At 44.7% G+C, this 26379-nt stretch overlaps 1 protein-coding gene across 1 annotated transcript in view; it reads right to left on the bottom strand.

The window, feature by feature from the left end:
• Nucleotides 1-26379, bottom strand: part of LOC125461372 (neuronal acetylcholine receptor subunit alpha-4-like) — a 26769-nt gene continuing 390 nt past the window's right edge. The window contains exons 2-6 of the mRNA XM_059652627.1: nt 20669-20820; nt 16038-16082; nt 15815-15924; nt 13194-14583; nt 1-2006 (exon numbers count right to left, since the gene is read on the bottom strand). Of these exons, the coding sequence (XP_059508610.1) occupies nt 1881-2006; nt 13194-14583; nt 15815-15924; nt 16038-16082; nt 20669-20820 (1823 nt within the window). The 3' untranslated portion in view covers nt 1-1880. The remainder of the gene's footprint in view (nt 2007-13193; nt 14584-15814; nt 15925-16037; nt 16083-20668; nt 20821-26379) is intronic.

The raw sequence follows: 26379 nt of genomic DNA, 5'->3' as shown, positions 1-26379 counted from the left end.
TAGGGTAAAAAGCAATGACTTTTATTCACAACCATAACTAGCAGTGACAACATCTGATGGGGACTTTGCTATGAAGCTGAAAAACAGCAAGGTTGTGATTGTAAACTGCTGCGATGATGCCAACTGTTCACTCTGTGTGTCAGACTGTAACTCCGTGCACTCGAGCCTCCCTCAGCACGCCTCTGTTATCGAAACCCATAGGGCCTGAAAGGCATCACAGTCATTACAAGATAAACTCCACGCTTCAGGTTATTGTGGACTGGTGCTGGGAGGAGCTAACCAATTGTTGCACGCTAAGTCTATGTCAGCTCTAAAGAAGGGTCACTGGACAAAAGCCATTGATGCAATTTCTCTCCGCAGCTGCTGCCGGCCCTGTTGAGTTTCTCCAGTACTTTGTTTTTGTCTCAGATCTCCAGCATCCGCAGTTCTTTGTTTTATCATATTATGCTGCTAATTTTAATACATAATTACTCGTAAGTCTGGAATCTTGGAATCATAGAATCCCTACAGTGCAAAAGATGCTATTCAGCATCAAGCCTGAGGTTGGGCAAGAAATATTATGCAACTCAGATGTACATAACTAGCTACCAAGTCTTAAACATGCAGGTGAATATGGAAAATGGGAGCAGAATAGGCCATTCTGCTCCTCAATCCTGCTCTCCCATTCACAGAAGATCTGTTCATGTTTTGAATTCCACATTCCCATCTACCCACCCCCCACTAACTTTAATTCCCCTCCCTAATAGAGAGGCCAGAAACAGGGCCACAGTGCAAGGACATGGGGTAGGACAGAGTTAAGGAGAAATGCCTTCACCCAGAGAGTGGGGATCCTGTGGAATTCTCTCCCCCCACCCGAGACCAATTGAGGCCAAAACATTGAATATTTCCAAGAAGGAGTTAGATACAGTTCTTAGGTCGAAAAGGATCAAATGGTCTGGGGAGAAAGCAGGAACAGGAGGTTGAGCTGAATGATCAGCCATGATTATATCAAATGGCACTGCAGGGTCAATGGGCTGAATGGCCTCCTCCTGCCCCTATTTTTTTATGTTTCTATGTATTTCATTCCAAAGTGGATTGTTTGTTCTTTGCTGTTGTGGTTTTCATAGATTTTGCAGCACTAAGGTCATTCAGCCCAACTGATCCATGCCGATTCTATAGATGAGCCTCCTCAGTATCACACCTTATCAATATATATTCCAATCCCTTTATTTTCTACTCATGTATTTATTCAATATATCTGCTAGATCACCCGAACTACGCTCGGTGGTGCTGAGTTCCACATTCCCATGACTCTTAGTACAGAAGTTTCTCCTGAATTCCAGTTGGATTTATTGGTGAGAATATTCTATTGTGGGTCTTATTTCTGGTCCTGCCCACGAGTGATAACACCTTTTCTATGTCTAACCCATTGAGTCCTTTCATAATCTTAAAGATTGCTCCTTTTGGCCTCCTCCTTTCTTAAGAAGTGGAGGTGCCGGTGTCGGACTGGGGTGGACAAGGTCAGAAATCACACGACATCGGGTTATAGTGACTTCACCTGAAAAAGGGGCTGCATTCCAAAAGCTTGTGTTTTCGAATAAACCTGTTGGACTATAACCTATAACCTGTGACTTCTGACTTTCTAAAGAAAGCCCTCCCAGTTTTAATCTCTCGGTTCTGCTTGTACATGTTTTAACAGCTGCAATATAATAGCTGTGATGCCTAACATCTACAGAAGAGTAAAATGATACTTTTCTTGACCAGACAACTCTTATCTTTCTTAAAATAGTCTCTGACAGCTGAGAAGTGGCCAAGGGGTGGAGATGGAGATTGAAGTAACAGTCCCATCACTCTCATCGAACAGGTTTTTCTTGCCTTGTGCTTGTTGATGTCCTTTAATTTCACAGCATTCTTGCCATCCAAGGAGGCAGGAAGAGACCCAGCGTTCCCAGTATGCAAATTAAAATAAATATCCACAGGAAGATACGGTCAATCACCATGCCAATGTACTTCCAGTCTTCCTTCACCTGAAAATCAGAGAATGTCATTAATCCTTATTAAAAAGGGCAAACCACAAGGAACGCAAAAAAGTCTTCCTTTGGGACTGAGACTCTCAGACCCTCGGACCCCCATCCTCCACTGTCTGGTCTAAGCAGTGTTCACTTGGGTCACTTGCTGTGACTTGACACAATACAGGAACAAGACAAACATTGAATCATGGGAAATTGGCCACTCCATTGAAACTGGTCTATCACTGAACACAAAATATTTTATTAAGACAATTTCCTAACCACTGGACCAACAAGGGAATTATATTTTTAACTAATTATAAAAGGGTTTAAACTCACTTGGCAAGGGTGCAGCAACCAGAAGGTAATAACAGAGACACTAGATACACAGAATACTGGGTGAGAGACATGAGCCTAGGGTCAGGAATAGCAAGTTATCAGGTGGGTTCTGCACATCAGAGAGCATAATGAAATCACTGTGCACGGATGTACATGTACAGAATGTGATGAGACGACAAAACGTAGGAGCAGAAGTAGGCGATTCAGCCCACCTGCTCTGCCAGGGAATGAGATCACGGCTGTGATAATTCTCAGCTCCACTTTCCTGGCAATTGCCCAAAGCTCTTGATTCCCTTCCTGATTAAAAATTTGCCTATCTCAGCCTTAGATAAACTGAACTGACCGTCTTCAACAATCCTTTGTGACAAAGAATTCCAAAGTTTCACTCCTTTCTCAGATAAGGTATTCTCTTCATCTCTGTCACTTTGGAACATCTCGGTCAATAAGAATGGTGTGTTACAGGCCCAGATTGACAGGTGTCAATATGAAACTGTGGCTATAATAAAGACCCAGCTCAAAGAAAAGGCAGACTGGGTGCTAACTATGCTGCTGAGAGAGAGAGGGAATGTCTCAGAAAGGTCAAAGGCTGAATCCGTAAGGTTATGGTTAAGAAACAAAAAAGGTACAGTTATATTGCCCCCTGCAGTCTATAAGCTACAAACCAGTGAGAAATATACAGGGAAATGAATTTGCAAATAAATTTCAGAGAGGTGCATGGAATTATTTGCATGTAGAGCAGGATAGCAGTAGAATAAAGAGAGAGAAGGGATGGGGTTCCTAGGCTACATGTCTCCAATTTAACAAGAAAGGAGATACTGATTCTTGGGATCAAGTGGGGGAGCATTTAGGAAACAGTGATCATAATATTGAAAAGTTTCTAAAAGGACAAAAAAACTGCCCAGAAGAATAAACTGAGGGGAAAACCAACTTTAAAAATGGGTCCAGCCTAGGTAAATTGTATCAAAGGTTGGCAGCAAACACATAGCTAAATAAAATGCTACTTCCAAAGGAACAAGGCTTCAGGTACGGCCAAAGTAAATTCCCTGTAAAGAGAATTGGAAAGCAAACAGATCCAGAGATCCAGATGAGAAAAAGTGGCAGGATTAAAATGGAAATGCAAAAGAATGCTCCTGACAGATGTCAGGTAGTTCATTCAACTGTACTGAATGTAGGAATTAAAGCAAAATACTGTCGATGCTGGAGATCCGAAATAAAAACAGAAAGACATGGAGGCACTCAGCAAGTCTGGCAGCATCTGTAGAGACAGAAATAGTGTTAACATTTGGAGTCTAATATGACATTTCTCCAGGTGATTAACATTGACAGGGATGATGACAGCCTGGCTGCATCTGAAGATGATCAGATGCCATTACTGGGTGAGATGTGTCCAGTGATACTGAGGGAAGTGAGAATGGTAATTGCAGAAGTACTGGCTATAATTCTTTGGTCATCCATTGACTTAGGTTAATGATACAAGACTGAAAAATAGTGAATGTTACACCCTTGTTCAGAAAGAAGTATAAATAGGAGTTGAGAAACTGCAGGCCCATCAGTTTAACCTTGACAGTGGAGAAGCTTCCCAGAAATATTACTTTGGGACCACACTAAAGGTCACTTGAAATATGGTTTCATTAAGAACATCCAGAATGGATTTGTTAAGGACAAATCATGTTTAAATACTTATTTGAGAGGGTGATGTGAAGGATGTGGTGTATTTGGCCTTACCAAAGAGCGCCACACAACAGTACCACATTACAGAGTTGTGAACAAAGCTAGTGTTCATGAAATAAAAGAGACAGTGACGACAAGGATCAGAAATTGGCAGAGTGACAGGAAACAAAGTAATAGTTAATATTTGAATTTTGAACTGGAGGAGCTTTGTACTGCAATTCCCCAGGTGTGATATTTAAGACCCTACTCTTTCTGATATATTAATATTAATGACCTGGAATTCAGTGATCAGGTTAGAATTTCAAAACTGGTGATTAAAACAAAACCTAGAAGCATATAAACGGAGAAGAACAGCATAGCACCTCGAAAGGGCAAGAGCATTTTGGTGGAATGGGCAGGCAAATGATGAAACTTAATGGGGAGAAAGATGAAATGATTGATGTTAGTGGAAAGAAAATGGAGAGACATTATAAAGTGTGTAAGAAATAAATAGATATGTACAAGAGCATCGTGTGGGTGTGTATGTGCATAAATCATCGAAAACGCTTGACAAATTGATATGTTAATAAAGCATTTGCCATTCTGGTGTTTATGAACAGGATCATAGTTTGCAAAAGCATGAAGGTTATGAACATTGGAGAGGTTGCTGCTGTGACACCAGCTGATGTTATTACTGGACAGGTAAGATCCCAGGATGAAACTTAGCTTGATAGATTTTTCTTTTAAATGTGGCAGTTATTCACTGAAACATTAACAGACAAGCCTGCAAATTTCGTTCAAATGATAAAACCTTTTCTTTATGCAAAAAGGAAGAAAAATAAAATAAATAAACCATAACTTGAAAAATGTTGAAACACACAGCAAAACAAATCCCCATCTACTTCCTAATGCTGTTACACTACTATTAGTTAAAACCCAGAAAAAAATAATTTCCATTAAATCAGCAAATTTCACTTAAGTGCTTCTTCCCATATCTGAGCCTGTGTGCTACAAAGCTTTTAGATCACTCACACAACTGAGAGCTTAGTTTTTATCACATTTGAATAACCAATGCATGTTTCCCATCAAACACTCCTGATCTTAAAGTTTCACAAACTAAATTCTTTTTCACTTAGGTAACTTGCTTCCTGGAACAATCTCCTTTCCCTGCAGAAAAAAAACTATACTTGCCTCTAACTTCAGTTCAGGACTCCTTCAAACCACTCCAATGCTTTCCAACCTCAGTATTTTTCTACATTAAAATCAATCCTTGCTTATGATAAACTCAAAAGTCAGCTAATTTTTTAAAAATATTTTTGTCTCTTCTGCCATAAACCCAAATAAAACAAAACGTCCATTAACACTCCAGTTTAAAATTTTGGTTTAAAATTGGGGAGCTGGAAAGAATGCCCTAGGTAATTTTTTAAACCCCCATCAAAAAAATTAACAAGCACCATATGCCGCTAGGTTGAAATTAAAACTCTAAACAAAATTGACATGAATGTATAGAAATCACATACCTTTCATTATAATGGAGGAAAGATTCAGGAGAGGGTTTCAGGAACATCAGTTATATTAGCGAGTTTTGAAAAGATTTGTACCTCAGGCTGAGGTTCTGGATGTGAGTTTGCTCGCTGAGCTGGAAGGTTCGTTTTCAGACATTTTGTCACCATTCTAGGTAACATCATCAGTGAGCCTCCGACGAAGCGCTGGTGTTATGCCCCGCTTTCTATTTATCTGGTTAGGTTTCCTTGGGTTGGTGATGTCATTTCCTGTTCTTTTTTTCAGGGGATGGTAGATTGATTTGGAGCCAATCTACCATCCCCTGAGAAAAAGAACAGGAAATGACATCACCAACCCAAGGAAACCTAACCAGATAAATAGAAAGTGGGACATAACACCAGCGCTTCATCGGAGGCTCACTGATGATGTTACCTAGAATGGTGACGAAATGTCTGAAAACTAACCTTCCAGCTCAGCGAGCAAACTCACATCCAGAACATCAGTTATATGGATAGATTGATGGAGTTGTTGTCATTACAGAAGAGAAGGTTATGTGGATAATTGGTTAGATGCATCTAGGTCAAGGGATCAGGACAGAGTAGGGGAAAACAGTTCCTACTCACAAAATGAAATGAGAACCAGCAAGTTGGGGTGGGGACAGGCACAGATTTAAGGTAATTTGCATAAGCAAATGAATTGGTGATGTCAAAATTGTAGGTGTAGTGGACAGCAAAGATATTTATCTCAGAGTACAATGGGATCTTGATCAGATGGGCCAAAAGGCCGAGGGGTAGCAGACGGAGTTTAATTTACATAAATGGAAGGTGCTGCATTTTGGAAAGAAAATCACAGCAAGACTTACACACTTATGTAGAGCCCTGGGAAATGTTGCTGCACAAAGAGACTTTGGGGTACAGGTTCATAGCTCCTTGAAAGTGGAGTCACAGGTAGTTGGGATAGTGAGGAAGGCATTCGGTACGATTCCCTTTATTGGGCAGTGCATTAAGTATAGAAGATGCGATGTCATGTTGTGGCTGTACAGAACATTAGCGAGGCCACTTTTGGAACACTGCATTCAATTCTGGCCTCTTTGCTATAAGAAAGATGTTGTGAAACTTGAAAGGGTTCAGAAAAGATTTACAAGGATGTTGCCACTGTTGGAGGGTTTGAGCTGTAGGGAGAGGCTGAATAGGCTGGGGCTATTTTCCCTGGAGCGTTGGACGCTGAGGGGTGACCTTTAAAGAAGTTTATAAAATTGGGAGGGGCATGGATAGGGTGAATAGCCAAGGTGTTTTCCCCAGGGTAGGGGAGTCCAAAACTAAAGTTTAAGATGAGAGGAGATAGATTTAAAAGGGACCTAAGGGACAATGCTCTCATGCAGAAGATGGTGTGTGTATGGAATGAGCTGCCAGAGGAAGTGGTGGAGTCTGGCACAATTACAACATTTAAAAGGCACCTGGATGGGTATATGAGTATGGAAATGTGCTGGCTGAAGGGCCTAGATTACTTTAGGATATCTGGTCAGCAATGTTGAGTTGGACTGAAGGGTCTGTTTCCACGCTGTACATCTCTACAATGCTATGACTCTAATTAATAACATAAGGCGAACCTTGTGGTAGCTCAGATCTAGAACTCTCTGCCTGAGAGGGCTGTGGAGGCAGGTTCAATCAAGAGGGATTCAAGGGGAGTTGGATTATTGTCTGAAAAGGAGAGATGATGATCAGGGAAGAGACCTTCGGTGTGTCAATCCTTCTGAGAACTAGCATAGAAATAAGGGGCTAAATGACCTTCAGTGTGGTGTAACCATTCTGCCTGTACAGTGAGTAGTCATAGCCCCGAGGATGATCTGTTGAACTGATTCATTAACCACGACACTGCTGGATAACAATTCACACAGCTGCCATTCCAGAGAAAAACTGTAGCAATGCAACAACTGTAGCAAAATGCAAGATGGTGTTATTAGAGCCTATTGGATTACTCCCTTAATGCAATGATAAATTCTTCATTTTGCATCATACATTATGTATGCGGTACCAATGTTGTACAAATTTAGCATATGGTCCTCTGTAGTAAATTTCAGACATTGATCAGTCGTTTTATGCTTTTTAAACCTCCTTCATAATGAAACAGCCTCAGTATTATGTTGAACGTTGTTAGGTCCTCAATAAATCCAGAAGTCGCATGGCACCAGGTTATAATCGAATATAACCTCATTTAAAATCACAAGCTTTCAGAGTGCTGCTTCACCTGAAAAAGGAGCAGTACTACGAAAGCTTGTGATTTCAAAAAAAACCTGGTGTCATGCGACTTCAGTCTTTGTCCATGCCAGTCTAACATCGGCATCTCCACATCCCCACTCAATAAATCCAGTAAAGAGCTGAGGAGAAATACCTTTATAGCCAGTGAGGGGCGACAACTCACTACCATAACAAATGTTTGAGATGAGCAGTATAGATAAATACAAGAGAAAGATAAATATAAAAGGTGGACAGATGTAGAAGGGTGTGCCGATGGGTTCAGAGGTGATCTCATTGAAACATATAGGATTCTTAAGGGGCTTGACAGGATAAATGCTGAGATGATGTTCCCCCTCATGGGAGAATCTAGGACCAGACAGCATGAACTCAGATTATAGGGGCACCAATTTAAGACTGAGGTGCAGAGGAATATCTTCTCTTGGAGTATTGAGAGTCATTGGAACTCCTTGCCACAGAAAGCTGTGGGGGCAGAGTCCTTGAGTGTATTTAAGGCAGAGGTAGATAGATTCCTAATTAGTCAGGGAATGAAGGGTTACAGGAAAAGGGCAGGAATGTTGTCGGATCAGCCTTGATCCTATTGAATGGAGGAGTAAGCTGAAGGTGCCGAACAGCCTACTTCTTTTCCCATTTCTTATGGTCTTGAGATAAAGAAGGGTGGGAGAAGACTCGTGTGGAGCAGAAACCCCAGTACGGACCAAATGGATCAAATGGCTCATTTCTTTGCCAAAAATAACTTGCAGAACTTTGTTGGACTTTGTGAAGTGACTCACAATCTCAGGTCTGTGTGCTGTTGAACTACAGGGAGCAAACACAGGCAGTAACAGAATATGCCAGCTATTACTGTATGCTTTACAACACAACAAAAATGCTTATTTCTCCATTCACAGGATGCAGGCATCAGTGACTCGGCCAGCGTTTATTGCCCATCTCTAACTGACCAAAGGATGGCTAGGAGTCAACCACATTGCAGCGTATTTGGAGTCACTTGTAGGCCAGACCAGGTAAGAATTTTTTTTCTCTACTCATTAACAGGATAAGCATGTCGCTGGCTAGGCCAGCATTTATTGCCCAGAGGGCAGTTCAGAGTCAACCACGTTGCTGTGGGTCTGGAGTCACATGTAAGCCAGACCAGGTAAGGATGGAAGTTTCTGTCCTTAAGGGACATTAGTGAACCAGGTGGGTTCTTCCGACTATCAGCAATGGATTCACAGTCATCATTAGATTATTAATTCCAGATATTTTATTAAATTCAAATTCCACCACCTGCCCTGGCGGGATTCAAACCCCAGAATTAACAGTCCAGTGATAATACCTCTAGGCCATCGGCTCCTCTAAAGGATGGCAGATTCCCTTTCTTGAAGGATATTAGTGAACCAGATGGGCTTTTCCTAATAAACAACATTGTTAGACTCTTTACTGCAGATTTTCATTGAATTCAAGCTTCACTGTCTATGATGGTGGGATTCAAACACAGGTCCACAGAACATTACCTGACTCTCTGGGATAACAGCCCAGTGATAATAACAGCAGGCTGTCACTTAGCATCTGAACTTCTTTGCTAAAGGGAGATGGAACTGAACCAAACATCTAAGACCTGCCTTCAAGGGTCACTATTTAAAGTTCTGTTTCAGCAGAGGCTGTGTGTTAAATTTGATCTGATGTAAGGTATCTGTACGAAGATACTGTGTGGGTCACCTTTGAGAAGACAGACTATTTGTAGAGACTGGGTAATGCATATAGACTCTGCTACACCAGGCTTTATGACAGATCATTACATTTGGCTTAGGAAATGGTTCAATCCCTACTGGAGGGCACAGAGGGCATTAGATTTTGCCTGGTAGTGATAATTGTCATTTTCTGATACATTATACCTTGTTCAATGCTGTCTAAATATATTTTCCTGCTCCTGTAAGAAACTTAATATATTTCGCAGCCTGCTTAGCACAATATCTCTCACCTTAAAAGAGATATACTGGCCTTGGAAAGAGTACAACACAGGATTACAAGAATGATAACTAGACTTCAGGGGTTAGGTTATGACGAGAGATTCCGCAAATTTAGCCTGTGTTCTCTAGAATGTAAAAAGTTAAGCAGTGACCTAGTTCAGATCTTCAAGAAATTAACATGAAACGACAAAGTGGATAAACTATTCCCATTGCTTGGGGATTGCAGAACTGGAGGCATAATCTGAGAATTAGGGCCAGGAGAGACATTAGGAAGCATTTCTACACACACAGAGAGGGTGGGAGAGGTTTTCAAATTCTCTCCCACAAATGACAGTGGGTGCTGGATCAGTTGTTAATTTTAAACTGGAGATAGATGGATGTTTTGTTATGCAAAGTTATTGTGGGATATGGGCTGAAGCCAGGTATATGGAGTTAGGCCACAGATCAGCCATGATCTCATTGAATGGGAGAACAGGCTTGAGGGGCTGAAGGGCCTACTCCTGTTCCTATGTTTCTAAAATTAGACCCCTTTGTACCAGCAACTGCATCCGGACATCTAGCTGATTTCATGGACATAGGGAGCAGGAAATCTCTTGAAAATATAGTATTAACTAGATACTGCAGCTACAGGAAATTTGAAACAAACAGAGAATGCTGGAAAAACTCAGCAGGTCTGGCAGTATCTGTGCAGAAAGAAACAGAGTTAACATTTCAAGTCCAGTACGTATCCTCCTTCAAACTCTGCTGAATAAGGGTCATACCAGGTGCAAAATGTTAACTGTATCTCTCTTGGAAGTTCATCAGGGATATTCCGCAGCAGTGTTAAATTAGACTGACTCCCATTCACACCTATTCTTTCCACACTACTTTAAAATGATGGAATTTACGACAGCAGTGATAGGACAGATGTCAGCTTAACGGCATTACTGCTGAACTATTAATGCAGAGACCCAGATGATGTTCTGGGGACCCCGGCTCAAGTCTCTCCATGGCAGATGGTCAAAATTCAATTCAATAAAAATCTGATATAAGAGTCTAATGATGACCGTGAATCCATTGCCAATTGCTGGAAAAAAAAATCTGGTTCACTACTTCACTAATGCCCTTTCGGGAAGGAAACTGCTATCCTTACCTGGTCTGGCCTACATGTGACTCCAGGCTCACAGCAGCGTGGCTGACTCTTAATGGGAAATAAATGCTGGTCCAGCCAGTGACCTCCCATCCTATGAATGAATTAAAAAAACTTCGCATTGCCGTCCAGATCCATTTCCTCGCACTCTTTTAAAACCCAAAGAAGGGGTGAGGCCCCAAATGTCAGCTTTCCTGCTCCTCTGATGCTGCTTGACCTGCTGTGTTTATCCAGTGCTACATTTTGTTATCTCTATTATCGGAGCTATAACTGGCTCAGTTGATGGCATGTGCACCTCTAAATCATAGTTACAAGCCCCACTCTAGGGTCTTAGGCACACACATTTCATCTGACATGAGTGGTATACTGAGGGAGTGCCACACAGTCAGAACCATCATCTTTTACAGGAGAGCAGACAGGCTTTTGGAGTCTTGGGTGACTAGTAGAAGATGTCATGGCTCGATTTTGAAAATAAAGTGTTTGCTGACACTAAAACTCCACCAATAATTGCCACCTGCAACCTGCAATTTTTCTCATTCACATTTTCAATTTAAAACAGGATTTATCATGTTTTTCAAAAACCTACTTTGCTTGACATTCTTGTTTGCATTTATCAAATATACTTTCATTCAATGCTTTAAATTTTTAGGGGTTTACCAGGTCTATATCTCATTTTTTTTAAAAATGTGTGTGAGCCAGTGAATGTTGCTTAATGAAGAAGAACAAGGGGTTTCTATCTCTTGTCCTGGCTCCAATTCATCCCCCAGTCAACGCCACAAAATTGTCTCAAAATGCAAAATACTCAGGTGCTGGAAATCTGAAAGAATAACAGAAAATGCTGGAAATATTCAGTCCAGCTGGTGACAATGTAAGTGAGATTGTCAGGATTTTACTTTAATCACTCAAATGTCCACTCAGTCATCACGTTGCTGTTAGTGGGAATTTGATAGACTTGAATCAGCTTCCATTTCTGACATGGGAATAACAAATACCACAGGTTGTTGAAACGCTTTCGGAAGTATCGAAGCTGTAAGAACAATGAAATGCAAATCTTTCACCCCTTGCCACAGAGAGGTGCGGGGACAGAGCCCTTGGGTATATTTATGGCCAAGATACATAGATTCCCGATCAGTTGGGGAATCAAGGGTTATGAGGAACAGGCAGAAAAGTGAAGGTGGTTGATGTAGGATCAGCCATGTTCCTATTGAATTGCAGAGCAGGCTCAGGGGGCTGAATGGCCTATTCCTATTTGCTATGGTCTTATAGTCTAAATATTATTTGCTACTGGCAATGAATAGAGTGCAGCGAGCATAATGCCACTTTTGATGTTTGATTGAAATTAGTTCAAGATAAGATCAAATGATTAATCTGGAAATGTTATATTTGTCACCAACCAGGAGAACAAAGCATGAGCTAAGAAATTAAAATTTTCCAAAAGGATTAATATTTGAGAAGCGGGCTTAAACACACTTCGTGTTAAGATTATGTTTTCCATAATTTGTTTTCAGACCCATCAGGTAAAGATTAGGACATTATACTTAATATAGTTCTGTACCCATAGGCTCAGCATAAATGATGTCCTTCAGAAGTAAAATGTCAGCCTTGATGCAGATATGTGTAATATGGCACTTTGTGACCAAATTCATTGTCCCTGAAAGCCTCAGACTGTCAAAGACAAGATGACAAGTTGACAGCAGATTGCTCTCCGAATATTTTACTCATGGAACATACCTGTTACACTTAATTAAATCAAAATGCTCTTTTACTCAATTGAGCACTTTATTGGAATAAAACAAGCGTGAAATCCCTTGCACTTCCCCTTGTGCTGCTCTCAGGACCAACAGGAATGTGGTGGAACCCCAATGACACAGGTTAAAGTGTAAATCAAGAGGGACAGCCAAGAACATTCAGGCCAGAATGACAGGGACCAAACAGAACACTCCCATGGCAAAACCATCACAGTCTCGGAAATAGAAAGGCTTGCATTTATATAGCACCTTTCATAATGTTAGAAGGTCACAAAGTGCTTTATGCTCAAAAATGTAATCACTGTCAAATGCAGGAAATGCTGCAACCTATTTCTCCAGAAGGTCCCATAAAAATGTGAAGACGGCCAGATTATTTGTCTGTTGGCTGAAAGATAAATATTGGCCAGAACAATATGGAGGTCAGAACAGCTCTGAGGAAGGGTCACCAGACCTGAAACATTAACTCTGATTTTTCTTTTCTTCACAAATGCTGCCAGACCTGCTGAGCTTTTCCAGCAACTTCTGTTTCTGTTCCTGATTTCCAGCATCCACAGTCCTTTTGGTTTTAATTTGACAAGGAAAAAATGTTTGAATCTATGTCAATATCAAAATTCAATAATGTAACTACTTACTAGGAAATCAGCATCCTCCGTTCGTAAGTGGTTCGCAATATAATGAACACTTTCCACTGCCAACTTCATAGCTGGAGTTAACGTTGCTTTCTGCTGTTGTTTGGGCTTGGCTACTTTTGACTCTCGCTTTGTGCTGGAGGCTGCTCTCTTGGACTTGCCTCCACATTTGGCTTTACTCAAAGATGGAGCTGACTGGGAGGCATTTCCATTCTCACAGCCTCCCTGAGTGTCTCTTGGTCTGGGCTGCCCATTCGAGCAGGGTAGATCCTCATGCAGATGGCTGTACTGGATCCTGCGGGACCTACACTGGGCATTGGTCTCTGGCAGATCATCCTGCTTGTAAGGATATTGAAGACTCGATGATCTCCCTCTGGAGCGAGGGCTTGGCTGTTCCTTGATGTGGTGGTGAGGGAGGTTGTTGGGTGAAGAACATGGATAGTGAGGTTGTGCACGGTCCTCCTGCAAAATGCTATACTGACTCGATTGTGATGGGCATATTATTTTGGGTTTCCCTTGGTCTTCCTGAAGATGACGTGGAGTCATCAATGGTGGGTCAGTACCTGTTTGTTGGTCTGATCCTCGGGCGAAGATTTGGAGTTTCTCCTCCCTAGTTTCGGGAGGGTAAGTTGAGGAGTTCAAGGCTTCATGAATTGGCGCAACCAGTTCATCACAGTTTGTGATCTTAGCTGTGGGCCGTTGCATGAAGAGAATGCGAGGAACGAAATCCAGAAAAATCTTTCGCACCCAAGGTGGCATGGTGTGTGTGTGGGAGGAGCGATGGTGAACATTCAGCACAAATACAGTGATAACAATGGATAGTGTGACAAAGATCATCGTGAAGAGAAGATACTCCCCAATCAGAGGGATAACAAGGGATGTGGAAGGAATAATCTCTGTTATAAGGAGAAGGAAGACAGTCAGGGAAAGCAACACGGAGATACAAAGTGTGATCTTTTCTCCACAATCTGAGGGCAGGTAAAAGACCAAACCAGTTAAACACGATATAAGCAAACAGGGAATGATGAGGTTGACGGTGTAGAACAGAGGAAGGCGCCTTATTAGGAAGGAGTAGGTAATATCCGAGTAGACTTCTCTACAACATTCATACTTTTTGATGTTGTAATTCCCGACTGCGCTGATAATGACCCATTCCCCACTTTCCCAGTAGTCCTGCTGGTCCACATGTCTGGCCATGCTCACCAGGTCTATCTTGGCTTTGTCGAAGGTCCATGATCCAAATTTCATGGTACAGTTCTGCTGGTCAAAGGGAAAGAAGGTCACGTCAATACTGCAGGAGCTCTTGTAGATAGCAGGGGGAGTCCACTTGATCCTGCCACTGTAGAACAGGTGGGCCTTGGTCAAGTGGGTGATGGCAAAGTCTCCATCAGCGCTGCAAGTAGAGAAAGCCAGGACTGAAGCAGCACAGATTTGTCATTTGTTTTACATATGATTTCTGTTAGTAATATAGGCACCATAGCATGGTAACTTAAACGCTTTTCACTATATTCTTTTGTAAAAATACAAGTGATAATAATCACTATTCTGTTCTACTCTAGCACCTTCCCTGGTGACAAAGCAACCTGAGCTGGTTTCGAAAGGCAAAAAGCAGAACCTGACAGAAATACCTGGGGACATAGGATAGCCCAGTCAAGGCGTTACATAAACTATACAAAACATAAAATAAATTACATGATCCATTTGGCCAACCAAGTTGGTGTTTTTCCTCCATTCAGGCAACATCCCAATCCCCTGGGTCTGCTCCACTCCCACATTCCTCTTTTTAGGAACTTAGTAGCATTAGCACCAGGAAGTGTCCATTCAGCCTGTCCTGCTGTGCAATTAGCTAATGGTTGCTGTGTTACCCCATCTTTAGTGCACATCCCTCAGTGCCTTTAACAGGCAAAAATATGTATCACTGTGGTTTGAAAACTCCACTTGATCTCCAGTATTTACAGTGACAGAGAAAGTTGAAGTTTTCCATTGTCCTTTGCATAAAAAGTACAGCATTTCCTGATTTCACCCCAGGATGTCCTGGCTTCATAAGTCTAGGGCATCATGGACTTGACTCTCCCCTCTATGAAATAGTTTCTTCACATCAACCCTATTGAATCCTTTCAACATCGTAAAATCTTTTGTTAGATTATGCCTCAATCTCCTATAGTCGAGGGAGTAGAAAATAAGGCAAAATGTGTTGGCACAAGGCTTGGAGGGCCAAAAGGCATGTTCTCGTGCTGTATTGTGCTTTGTAAGTCCATGCATCCTGTGCTCCTCATCTATGTCCACACCCTGTTATCATTCTGGGTAGAATGATGAGATTTGTTTTGTCTCTGTGTAAAATTTTGCTTTTAGCCTTTCTTTCTATGAATTGGAAATAATAATAACAGAAATATCCTTCACAAAAGGAGCCTATTCTGCTCCTTGTGTCTGTACTAGCTGTACTGGTCTAAGTTAAGGTTCGATGTAATTTGAACATGACTTCTTGTCTTTCGATTCTAAGTTTTACATCTGATCTCCAGCTCTCCTTTTGCTTAATTATTAACCTGTGTCTCTAATTTTAGGGATTCTTGTAGGCCAATAATTGACAGAAAACAAGGCCAGTGCATTCATTTCATGTGACCTACTTGTTGTAGAGGACAATGTCTGGTCTCCAGAGAAACTCTGATGGGACTCTTATTGAGGTGATGTTCCCATATTCTGTGGGATTCCAGCAGAGTTTAAAATCATGCCATTCCTGAAATTCAAGGGGAAAAGAAATATATTGGGCAAATAAAACATGGAGGCATTTCATAGAAACCAATGAAACAAAACAATCAAAGCTGATTTTTGACCAGAACTTGAACAGACCTGTTTGATCCAGACCTTAGTGGTCATCATTTGATTCTTTTCATCCTGTGAGGGAAGCAAGAAGCATTACATTTTATTTTAAATAAGCAAAAACTGATCCATCTCCACAATGAGTTATATTGATATGGTAACATAATGAAACATTCTAGGAGCTCTTACGTTCAGTCACATAAGGCGAGGTAAAGTCAAGTATCAAAAGTCTAACCAGGATTGTCATAGAGGAGACATGGGAGGTACAAAGTTGGGGAGTGGAGGATATTCCAGAATTTAGGACCTAGACAACTTTGGCAGTTATATAGGGCCTTGGTGAGATCACACTGAGAATATCGTGTGCAGTTTTGGTCTCATTTTTTCTGGGGAAGGATGCTCTTGCTCTCGAGGGAATGCAATGAAGGTTTACCAGGCTGATTCCAGAGATGGTAGGTCTGACGTATGAGGAGAGATTGACTAGGCTGGGATTGTTTTCGCTGGAGTTCAGATGAATGATGGGGGATCTCATAGAGACTTATAAAGTTCTAACAGGGCTGGGCAGGGTAGATGCAGGGAGGATGTTCCCGATGGTGAGTGTGTCCAGAACCAGAGGTCACAGTCTGAGGATTCGGGTAGACCAATTATGACAGAGATGAGGAGACATTTCTTCACCCAAAGAGTGGTCAACCTGTGGAATTCATTACCACAGGAAGGAGTTGATGCCAAAATATTGAATGTATTCAAGAGGCGACTGGATACAGCATTGGGGTGGAATGGGATGAAAGGTTATGGGGAGAAAGCAGGACTAGGCTGTTGAGCTGGTCATGAAGAATGGTGGAACATGCTTGAAGAGCCAAGTGGCCTCCTCCTGCCCCTATCTTCGATGTTTTATGTTTAGACAAGTGGAAGGCACAGCTACCAATGGTGTAGCAAATATAATTGGGGATACACAAGAGGCCACATTTAGAGGGATGCAGATATCTGAGAGGCTTGTAGGGATAAGGGAGATCGGTGCGAAAGCATGGTGGAATTTGTGTCTTCTGCAAAGCATTGAAAGAATCTGGAAACAAGGGAAATAGAGAACAGACGGTGATGGAAAGTAAAGGGGGCCCTTCATCCAATCCAGTGGTTTAATGTAGCTGCAACATATTTCCTCAGCACTTCTTCCTCCATCCCTTACACCCATATTTCTGTATGTGTGTGCGCATGTGTGTGTGTCTGTACGTGTCTGTGTGTGCGCGCGCATGTCTGTACATGTGTGTCTCTGTGTGTGTCTCTGTGTGTGTCTCTGTGTGTGTGTCTCTGTGTATGTGTGCGCGTGCGCGCGTGTGTCTGTGTGTGTGTGCGTGTGTCTGTACGTGTGTGTGTGTGCGTGTGTGTGCGCGCGTGTCTGTACGTGTGTGTGTCTGTGTGTGTCTGTGTGTGTGCGCGCACGCGCATGTCTGTACATGTTGGTGTGTGTGCGCGCGCGTGTCTGTACGTGTGTGTGTGTGTGCGCGCGCACATGTCTGTACGTGTCTCTGTGTGTCTCTCTGTGTGCGCGCATGTCTGTACGTGTCTGTACGTGTGTGTGTCTGTGTGTGTGCGCGCACGTCTGTACGTGTGTGTACGTGTGTGTGTCTGTGTGTGTGTCTTTGTGTGTGTGTCTGTGTGTGTGTGCGCGCGTCTGTACGTGTGTGTGTCTGTACGTGTCTGTGTGTGTGCGCGCACGTGTCTGTACGTGTCTGTGTGTGTGCGCACGTGTCTGTACATGTGTGTGTGTGTGCGCGCACGCGTGTCTGTACGTGTGTGTGCACGCGCATGCCTGTACGTGTCTGTGTGTGTGTGCGCGTGTCTGTACGTGTGTGTGTGCGCGCGCGTGCACATGTCTGTACGTGTCTGTGTGTGTCTGTACGTGTCTTTGTGTGTGTCTCTGTGTGCGCACGCGTGTGTGTCTGTGTGTGTGCGCATGTCTGTACGTGTCTGTGTGTGTGCGCGCGTGCGTGTCTGTACGTGTGTGCGCGCGTGTCTGTGTGTGTGTGCGCGCACATGTCTGTACGCGTCTGTGTGTGTGCGCACGCGCGTCTGTATGTGTCTCTGTGTGTGTCTCTGTGCACGCGCGCGTGTGTCTGTGCGTGCGCGCATGTCTGTACGTGTCTGTGTGTGCGTGCGAGCGTGTCTGTACGTGTGTGTGTCTGTGTGTGTGCACGCGTGTGTGTACGTGTGTGTACGTGTGTGTGTGTGTGTGTGTGCGCGCGCGCGCGCGCGCGTCTGTACGTGTGTGTCTGTACGTGTCTGTGTGTGTGTGCGCACGTGTCTGTACGTGTCTCTGTGTGTGCGCACGTGTCTGTACGTGTCTGTGTGCGTGTGCGCGCGTGTCTGTACATGTGTGCGCACGCACATGCCTGTACGTGTCTGTGTGTGCACGCGTCTGTACGTGTGTGTCTGTACATGTCTGTGTGTGTGTGCGCACGTGTCTGTACGTGTCTCTGCGTGTGTGCGCACGTGTGTGTACGTGTCTGTGTGTATGTGTGTGCACGCGCATGCCTGTACGTGTCTGTGTGTGTGTGCGCGTGTCTGTACGTACGTGTGTGTGTGTGTGCGCGCGCGCGCGCATGCACATGTCTGTATGTGTCTGTGTGTGTGTCTGTACGTGTCTCTGTGTGTGTCTCTGTGTGCGCGCGCGCGTGTCTGTGTGTGTGCGCATGTCTGTACGTGTCTGTGTGTGTGCGCGTGCGTGTCTGTACGTGTCTGTACGTGTGTGTGTGTGCACGCACGTCTGTACATGTGTGTATCTGTGTGTGTGTGCGCGCGCGCGCGTGTGTCTGCGTGTGTGTGCGCATGTCTGTACGTGTCTGTGTGTGTGCGCGCGCGTCTGTACGTGTGTGTGTCTGTACGTGTCTGTGTGTGCGTGCGCGCGTGTCTGTGCATGTCTGTGTATGTGTGTGTGCGCGCGTGCGTGCGTGTGTGTCCAGGTGTGTGTGCATAAATGTCTGTGTCTGTTTCTTTGTAATAAATAGTAGTTTGTTGTTAGTTACAGAAACCCGGTCAGTGCTTGCAGTCTGTCTGAGCTCATTAGACAGGTAAGTCAGGGACTTTGAGTCATTTGACTATATCGTTAACCTTTCTGCTGAGAGCCCCTCCAGTCCCAGGAGTGGGGTTGCTGGGTGTTTTGGGGGTCGAGGTGGGGGGGGATGGAATTCAAGGATCAGCTGACTTTCCTGAGTGGGTCTCGGCCAACTTTGAAACAGAAGGAACCAGGGTAGTGCTTTGAAGGGCACAGGAGATAACAGTGCAGGGGCAAGAGAAACAATCCGAAGCAATGGCTATGACCAGACGGGAGAATAATCCAACTGTCAGCAGAAAGGGTGACAACAATGAGAATGACATGTTTGTCTTTTCAAAGAAGCTCTTCAAAACGGCCATTGAGAAAATTTGTTGAACATTCCTTCATAGAAAACTGAAATCTTTTGAGGCACTTTATTGTTTTCATACCATCCCTGAGATGGAAGTTGGTAATCAGCATTGGCACTAAATCATAGAACTCAAAGATCAGACCTAAATGCACTGCTCCATTCAGCACCAAATGAAGGAAGAGCAGGTTTACATTAGAACACGACTAGAAAAACCAAAAGTACTGCAGATACTGGAAATCTGAATCAAAAACAAAATTTGCTAGAAAAACTCAGCAGATCAAGCAGCATCTGTGAAGAGAAATCAGAATTAACGTTTTGGGTCCAGTGACCCTTCTAGCTGGGGAATCCTCGGTTGAGGAAGAAGGCATTTTGGAGGTTTCCTAATCGAAGTTAGCATCATCAGAACATGATGGCCCTTTTGAAGAAAAATTGATAAACCCGAAACATTTCTCCTCACAGGTGCTGCCGGACCTGTTGAGCTTTTCCAGCAATTTCTGTTTTTAGACAATAGACAATAGGTGCAGGAGTAGGCCATTCGGCCCTTCGAGCCAGCACCACCATTCATTATTATCTTGGCTGATCATCCACAATCAGTATCCTGTTCCTGCCTTATCCCCATAATCCTTGATTCCACTATCTTTAAGAGCTCTATCTATCTCTTTCTTGAAACTGTCCATAGACTTGGCCTCCACTGCCTTCTGGGGCAGAGCATTCCATATATCCACCACTCTCTGGGTGAAGAGGTTTCTCCTCAACTCTGTTCTAAATGGCCTACCCCTTATTTTTAAACTGTGTCCTCTGATTCTAAAACATGATGAACCATGATATAGTGAGTGAGAAACTCCAACATTGAATTTCAGGGCAACAGTTAAATTAAAAATTCAATCCAGAATAACACAGACACAGAATCCTGGTTCCTCTTGGAAGTCAGAATGTTAAAAGCCATGAGTCAATATTTATACTCAAGAAAAATTGTTGTAGATCAAAGATGAATGGAAAACTAAGAAATGTATATGGACTGTTAACAATTGCTGGTTCAGGATGGGGTGGCTTGAATGGCATTTGCTTGTCATTGACTTTGTTACACACCAGTTTGGTAAGTAGACCTGTTCCATCCTTACCCTGTTAAAATACACAGCGGGAGGGAACAGTTATCTTTCTGTATGTATCGCAGTATAACAATACGCATTATTGTGGATAAAGTAGGACAAGTTAGTTAACAAAGTTGAAACTGTGGGACTGGAGTCTTTAGTTTCTCGCACATACCACATCCACAAGTTGTGCAATCGACAAGCCGAAATGGACGAGCACGGTGTCCGAAGAGTTGATCACAGGTCGGGACAGTTTGTCGTAGCCAGTGAAGAGAGTTTTCAGCAGCCGCTCCTCAGCTTGAGCCCGAGATTCCAGCTGACAGCAAACTGGGGTAAAAAACCCAGGAAAGTTCAGTTGTTACAGAAGTCAGTGATACCACCTCAGCTCTGCTCAGAGAATAAGCCAGAAGCAATGGGAGTCTACTAAGGATATGGTGACAGCAGGAGAGGCAGGGTCAATGAATAATTTTAAAGCTGAGCTGAAAATTCTGGATGAATGAGGGACTTAAAGGATATCAGGGTAGACAAGAAAGTAAAGATCACGAGCAAGTCAGCCGCAATCTAACTCAACGCTATAGTATGATCAAGGAGTTGAATGGCCTCCTCCTGTTCAAAGTTCATAAGGTGCTATGTTTGTACCTCAGCTGCTGCTCCTAATGGTGACTCAGAAGTCTTGTGTGGGACTAAAGTTAGAGTCTGTCCCAAGGGAAAATCAGTCTCAGACATTCTCAAATCCTTTTCTGACCTATCCCTTCCTATCCCTGGCACTCCTCCAACTCTACAGAATGCTCCACAGTTTCTGAGGAGGGGTCACAGGACCCGAAACGTTAACGCTGTTTTTTCCTTCACAGATGCTGCCAGGCCTGCTGAGCTTTTCCAGCAACTTTGTTTTTGTTCCTGACTTACAGAATCCGCAGTTCTTTCAGTTTCTACAGAATGTTCCTCACTTCCCAAACCTACCTGGATGTGCATTATCCCATGGAGACACCCGAAACCCTGGAATTGTTTTCTCTCAAAACCTTTCATCCTTAAAGACCTGATTGTCACTTTATTTAGCTTGAGATCCATTTTCCTCACTCATCCTCTCTATAGGACTGTGGGAGTTCAATTACTGATAACTAAGTGTAGAGCTGGACGAACACAGCAAGCCAAGCAGCATCTCAGGAGCACAAAAGCTGACGCTTTGGGCCTAGACACTTCATCAGAAAAGGGGGATGGGGTGAGGATTCTGAAATAAATAGGGAGAGAGGGGGAGGCCGACTGAAGATGGATAGAGGAGAAGATAGGTGGAGTGGAGAGTATGGTTGGGGAGGTAGAAAGGGGATGGGTCAGTCTGGGGAGGACGGACAGGTCAAGGGGGGGGGCGAGATGAGGTTAATAGGTAGGAAATGGGGGTGCGGCTTGAGGTGGGAGGAGGGGATAGGTGAGAGGAAGAACAGGTTAGGCAGGCTGGGACGAGCTGGGCTGGTTTTGGAATGCGGTGGGGGGAGGGGAGATTTTGAATCTGGTGAAATTCACATTGATACCATTGGGCTGCAGGGTTCCCAAGCGGAATATGAGTTGCTGTTCTTGCAACCTTCGGGTGGCATCATTGTGACACTGCAGGAGGCCCATGATGGACATGTTGTCTGAGGAATGGGAGGGGGAGAAATGGTTCGCGACTTGGAGGTGCAGTTGTTTATTGCAAACTGAGCAGAAGTGTTCTGCAAAGCAGTCCCCAAGCCTCCGCTTGGTTTCCCCAATGTTGAGGAAGCCACACCGGGTACAGTGGATGCAGTATACCACATTGGCAGATGTGCAGGTGAACATATGCTTGGTGTGGAAAGTCATCTTGGGGCCCGGGATGGGGTTGAGGGAGGAGGTTTGGGGGCAAGTGTAGAATTTCCAGCGGTTGTAGGGGAAGGTGCCGGGTATGGTGGGGTTGGAGGGAAGTGTGGAGCAGACAAGGGAGTCGCGGAGAGAGTGGTCTCTCCGGAAGGCAGACAAGGGTGGGGTGGGAAAAATGAATTTGTGGTGGGGTCGGATTGCAGATGGCGGAAGTGTCGGAGGATGATGCGTTCTATGTAGAAGTTGGTGAGGTGGTATATGAGGACTAGGGGTATTCTCTTGGGGCGGTTATTATGAGGGCGGGGTGTGAGGGATGAGTTGCAGGAAATGCGGGAGACGCGGTCAAGCGTGTTCTCGACCACTGCAGGGGGAAGTTGTGGCCCTTGAAGAACGAGGGCTTCTGGGAAGTGCGGGAGTGGAATGCCTCATCCTGGGAGCAGATGCGGCGGAGGCGAAGGAATTGGGAATAGGGGATGGAATTTTTTCAGGAAGGTGGGTGGGAGGAGGTGTATTTCAGGTAGCTGTGGGAGTCGGTGGGCTTGAAATGGACATCGGAAACCCTGCAGCCCAATGGTATCAATGTGGATTTCACCAGCTTCAAAATCTCCCCTCCCCCCACTGCATCCCAAAACCAGCCCAGCCTGTCTCTGCCTCCCTAACCTGTTCTTCCTCTCACCCATCCCCTCCTCCCACCTCAAGCCGCACCTCCATTTCCTACCTACTAATCTCATCCCACCCCCTTGACCTGTCCATCCTCCCCAGACTGACCTATCCCCTCCCTACCTCCCCAACTATACTTTCCTCTCCCCTTATCTTCTCCTCTATCCATCTTCAGTTCGCCTCCCCCTCTCTCCCTATTTATTTCAGAATCCTCTGCCCATCCCCCTCTCTGATGAAGGGTCTAGGCCCGAAACGTCAGCTTTTGTGCTCCTGAGATGCTGCTGGGCCTGCTGTGTTCATCCAGCTCCACACTTTGTTATCTTGGATTCTCCAGCATCTGCAGCTCCCATTATCTCGGAGTTCAATTACTTCCTGTTTATCAAGTTGTTGTTGTTCTCTAGGTGGCCAAAACAGCTCCTCTCATCTCAAGCCGCACCTCCATTTCCTACCTACTAACCTCATCCTGCCTCCTTGACCTGTCCGTCCTCTCTGGACTGAACTATCCCCTCCCTACCTCCCCACATACACTCACCTCCTCTGGCTCCATCCCCACCTCTTTAATTTGTCTGTCTCCTCTCTACCTATCTGGTTTTCTCTCCATCTTCAGTCCGCCTCCCCCCGTCTCCCTATTTATTCCAGTTCCCTCTCCCCATCCCCCTCTCTGATGAAGGGTCTAGGCCCGAAACACCAGCTTTTGTGCTCCTGAGATGCAGCTTGGCCTGCTGTGTTCATCCAGCTCCACACTTTATCACAGGTTTATCCCGAGCTGTAGTTCCATCACTGGATGGCTGCAGGTTTTTGAAACAACTAAAGGCAGAAGCTAACAAGGACAGTGCAGGCCATGAGTTTGTATTTTTAAAAAATTACATGCTCCCAATTCAAAATACACAGTGTCAAAAAAAGTCCTTAACTGAAAGGGGATGCAATGGCCCAGTGGTGTTATTGCTGGACTGTGAGAGTGAGCGGGGGTGGAGAGACTGGGAGATACAGAGCGTTAGGGAGTGTGAGAGTGAGGGGCGGCGGGGGGGAGAGACTGGGAGATACAGAGCGTTAGGGAGTGTGAGAGTGACGGGGGAGCAGACTGGGAGATACTGAGCGTTAGGGAGTGTGAGAGTGAGGGGGGAGCAGACTGGGAGATACTGAGTGTTAGAGAGGGTGAGATGGGGGGGCGAGCAGACTGAGGGGTATTGAGCAATTAGGGGGTGTAAGAGTGAGGGGTGCAGTAGACTGGGAGATACTGAGCGTTAGGGAGTGAGAGAGTGAGGGGGGAGCAGACTGGGAGATACTGAGTGTTAGAGAGGGTGAGATGGGGGGGCGAGCAGACTGAGGGGTATTGAGCAATTAGGGGGTGTAAGAGTGAGGGGTGCAGTAGACTGGGAGATACTGAGCGTTAGGGAGTGAGAGAGTGAGGGGGGAGCAGACTGGGAGATACTGAGCGTTAGGGAGTGTGAGAGTGAGGGAGGAGCAGACTGGGAGATACTGAGCGTTAGGTAGTGTGAAAGTGAGGGGGGAGCGGACTGGGAGATACTGAGTGTTAGAGAGGGTGAGATGGGGGGCAAGCAGATTGGGGGTATTGAGCAATTGGGGGTGTGAGAGTGAGGGGTGCAGTAGACTGGGAGATACTGAGCAATTAGGGAGTGTGAGAGTGAGGTGGGGGAGAAGACTGGGAGATACTGAGCAATTAGGGAGTGTGAGAGTGAGGTGGGGGAGAAGACTGGAAGGTACAGAGGCTGAGGCTCAAATCCCACCATATCAAATGGTGGAATTTGAATTCAATAAAAATCTGGAAATTGTCAGGGAGGAAAACCCATCTGGATACCTTACCTGGTCTGACCTACATGTGACTCCACATCCCTAGCTGCCCTATGGACCAGGAGGTAACAGACGCTGGCCTAGCCAGGGGCACCCTCGTGTCCTAAATGAATTCCTTTGTTTAAAACGAATGCATTAATCTCAACGCTGGAGATTCCACCCTCTGGCTAAGTGATCTTGGGCGAGAAATAAGCATTATCCTGGCCATTCATTCCAAATAGCGCTCCAATCTGAGAGGGCAGATTTAAGTGCCTGATTTAAGGCTGTCTGCACTTACAAAGATGTTCCTACACAGGGGAATAGTTTTAATGGCCCAACATACAGACATTTCCTGTAATTACAAGTAGTTCCTTTCCATTGTTCTGCATTGTGTTCCAACCCTGTGGTCAGATCAACTTGTGACGACTCCAGAATGGAACAGTCCGCGGATTGCCTGGAGCTGACCTGTCAATCTAAAAAATGTGCTCATGTCCACTCAGTCCCACAGTCCAGGGTAACTCATTTAAAACATGGACACTATCCCACCCACGCCAGCTGATAGACTTTAAGATTTAATCAATAAATCTGGGATTGAAAGCTAGTCCATGATGAATCACTGATTGTTGGAAAAATCCTTCTGGTTCAGCGGAACAGCTTGCGGAGATTTTTGAAAGCATGTGTGATTATTGAGATAATACGGATCAGTTTGAGTTCTCCATCAGAATCTGTTCTGAACCCAATACATAAAGAACAGCAGAAGCAGTGTTGGAGAGAAGCCTCACAATTCGAACCCCTGGAGGTCCCTTCAGTTTGAGGGATCCAGCAAAATTAATAGCATTGGCATTGAGAGTTTAGTTCTGTTGTTTGTAGCAGTCAGTGAACAAGCAAAACAGTGTGACGGTAATACACAGTGTGAGGGAAGGGGGCTGTTTGTAATATCAAAGGGCAAAAACTCATTTAAAGGTAAAGGCAAAGAAGAACAAAATAGCAAATAGGAGATGGTGATATAGTCAGAGTGAGTGTCAGAGCAAGGGAGCAGGGGAGCAGGCTGAGAGATACTGAACATTAGGGCGTGTGAGAGTGAGGTGAGTGAGCAGACTGGGAGGTACAGAGCGATTAGGGAGTGTGAGAGTGAGGGGGGAGCACACTGGGAGGTACAGACCGATTAGGGAGTGTGAGAGTGAGGGGGTGAGCAGACTGGGAGGTACAGAGTGGTTAAGGAGTGTGGGAGAGCAGACTGGGAGATACTGAGTGATTTGGGAGTGAGTGAGTGGGGAGCAGACTGGGAGGTACAGAGGGGTTAGGGAGTGAGAGTGAGTGGGGCATGAGAAGACTGGGAGGTACAGACCGATTAGGGAGTGTGAGACTGAGGGGGTGAGCAGCCTGGGAGGTGCAGAGCGACTGGGGAGTGTGAGAGTGAGGGGGTGAGCAGACTGGGAGGTGCAGAGCGACTGGGGAGTGTGAGAGTGAGGGGGTGAGCACACTGGGAGGTGCAGAGCGACTGGGGAGTGTGAGAGTGAGGGGGTGAGCAGACTGGGAGGTACAGAAGGGTTAGAGTGAGTGAGCCACTCTCTCGGGCTCTGACCTGGTGTGAGGGGTGTGGGGTTG

Source organism: Stegostoma tigrinum, chromosome 19 (genome assembly GCF_030684315.1).
Source record: "Stegostoma tigrinum isolate sSteTig4 chromosome 19, sSteTig4.hap1, whole genome shotgun sequence".
Classification (NCBI taxonomy): Eukaryota; Metazoa; Chordata; class Chondrichthyes; order Orectolobiformes; family Stegostomatidae; genus Stegostoma; species Stegostoma tigrinum.
The sequence above is the reverse complement of the archived record's forward strand: the minus strand, read 5'-3'. Positions and strand labels throughout refer to the sequence as shown.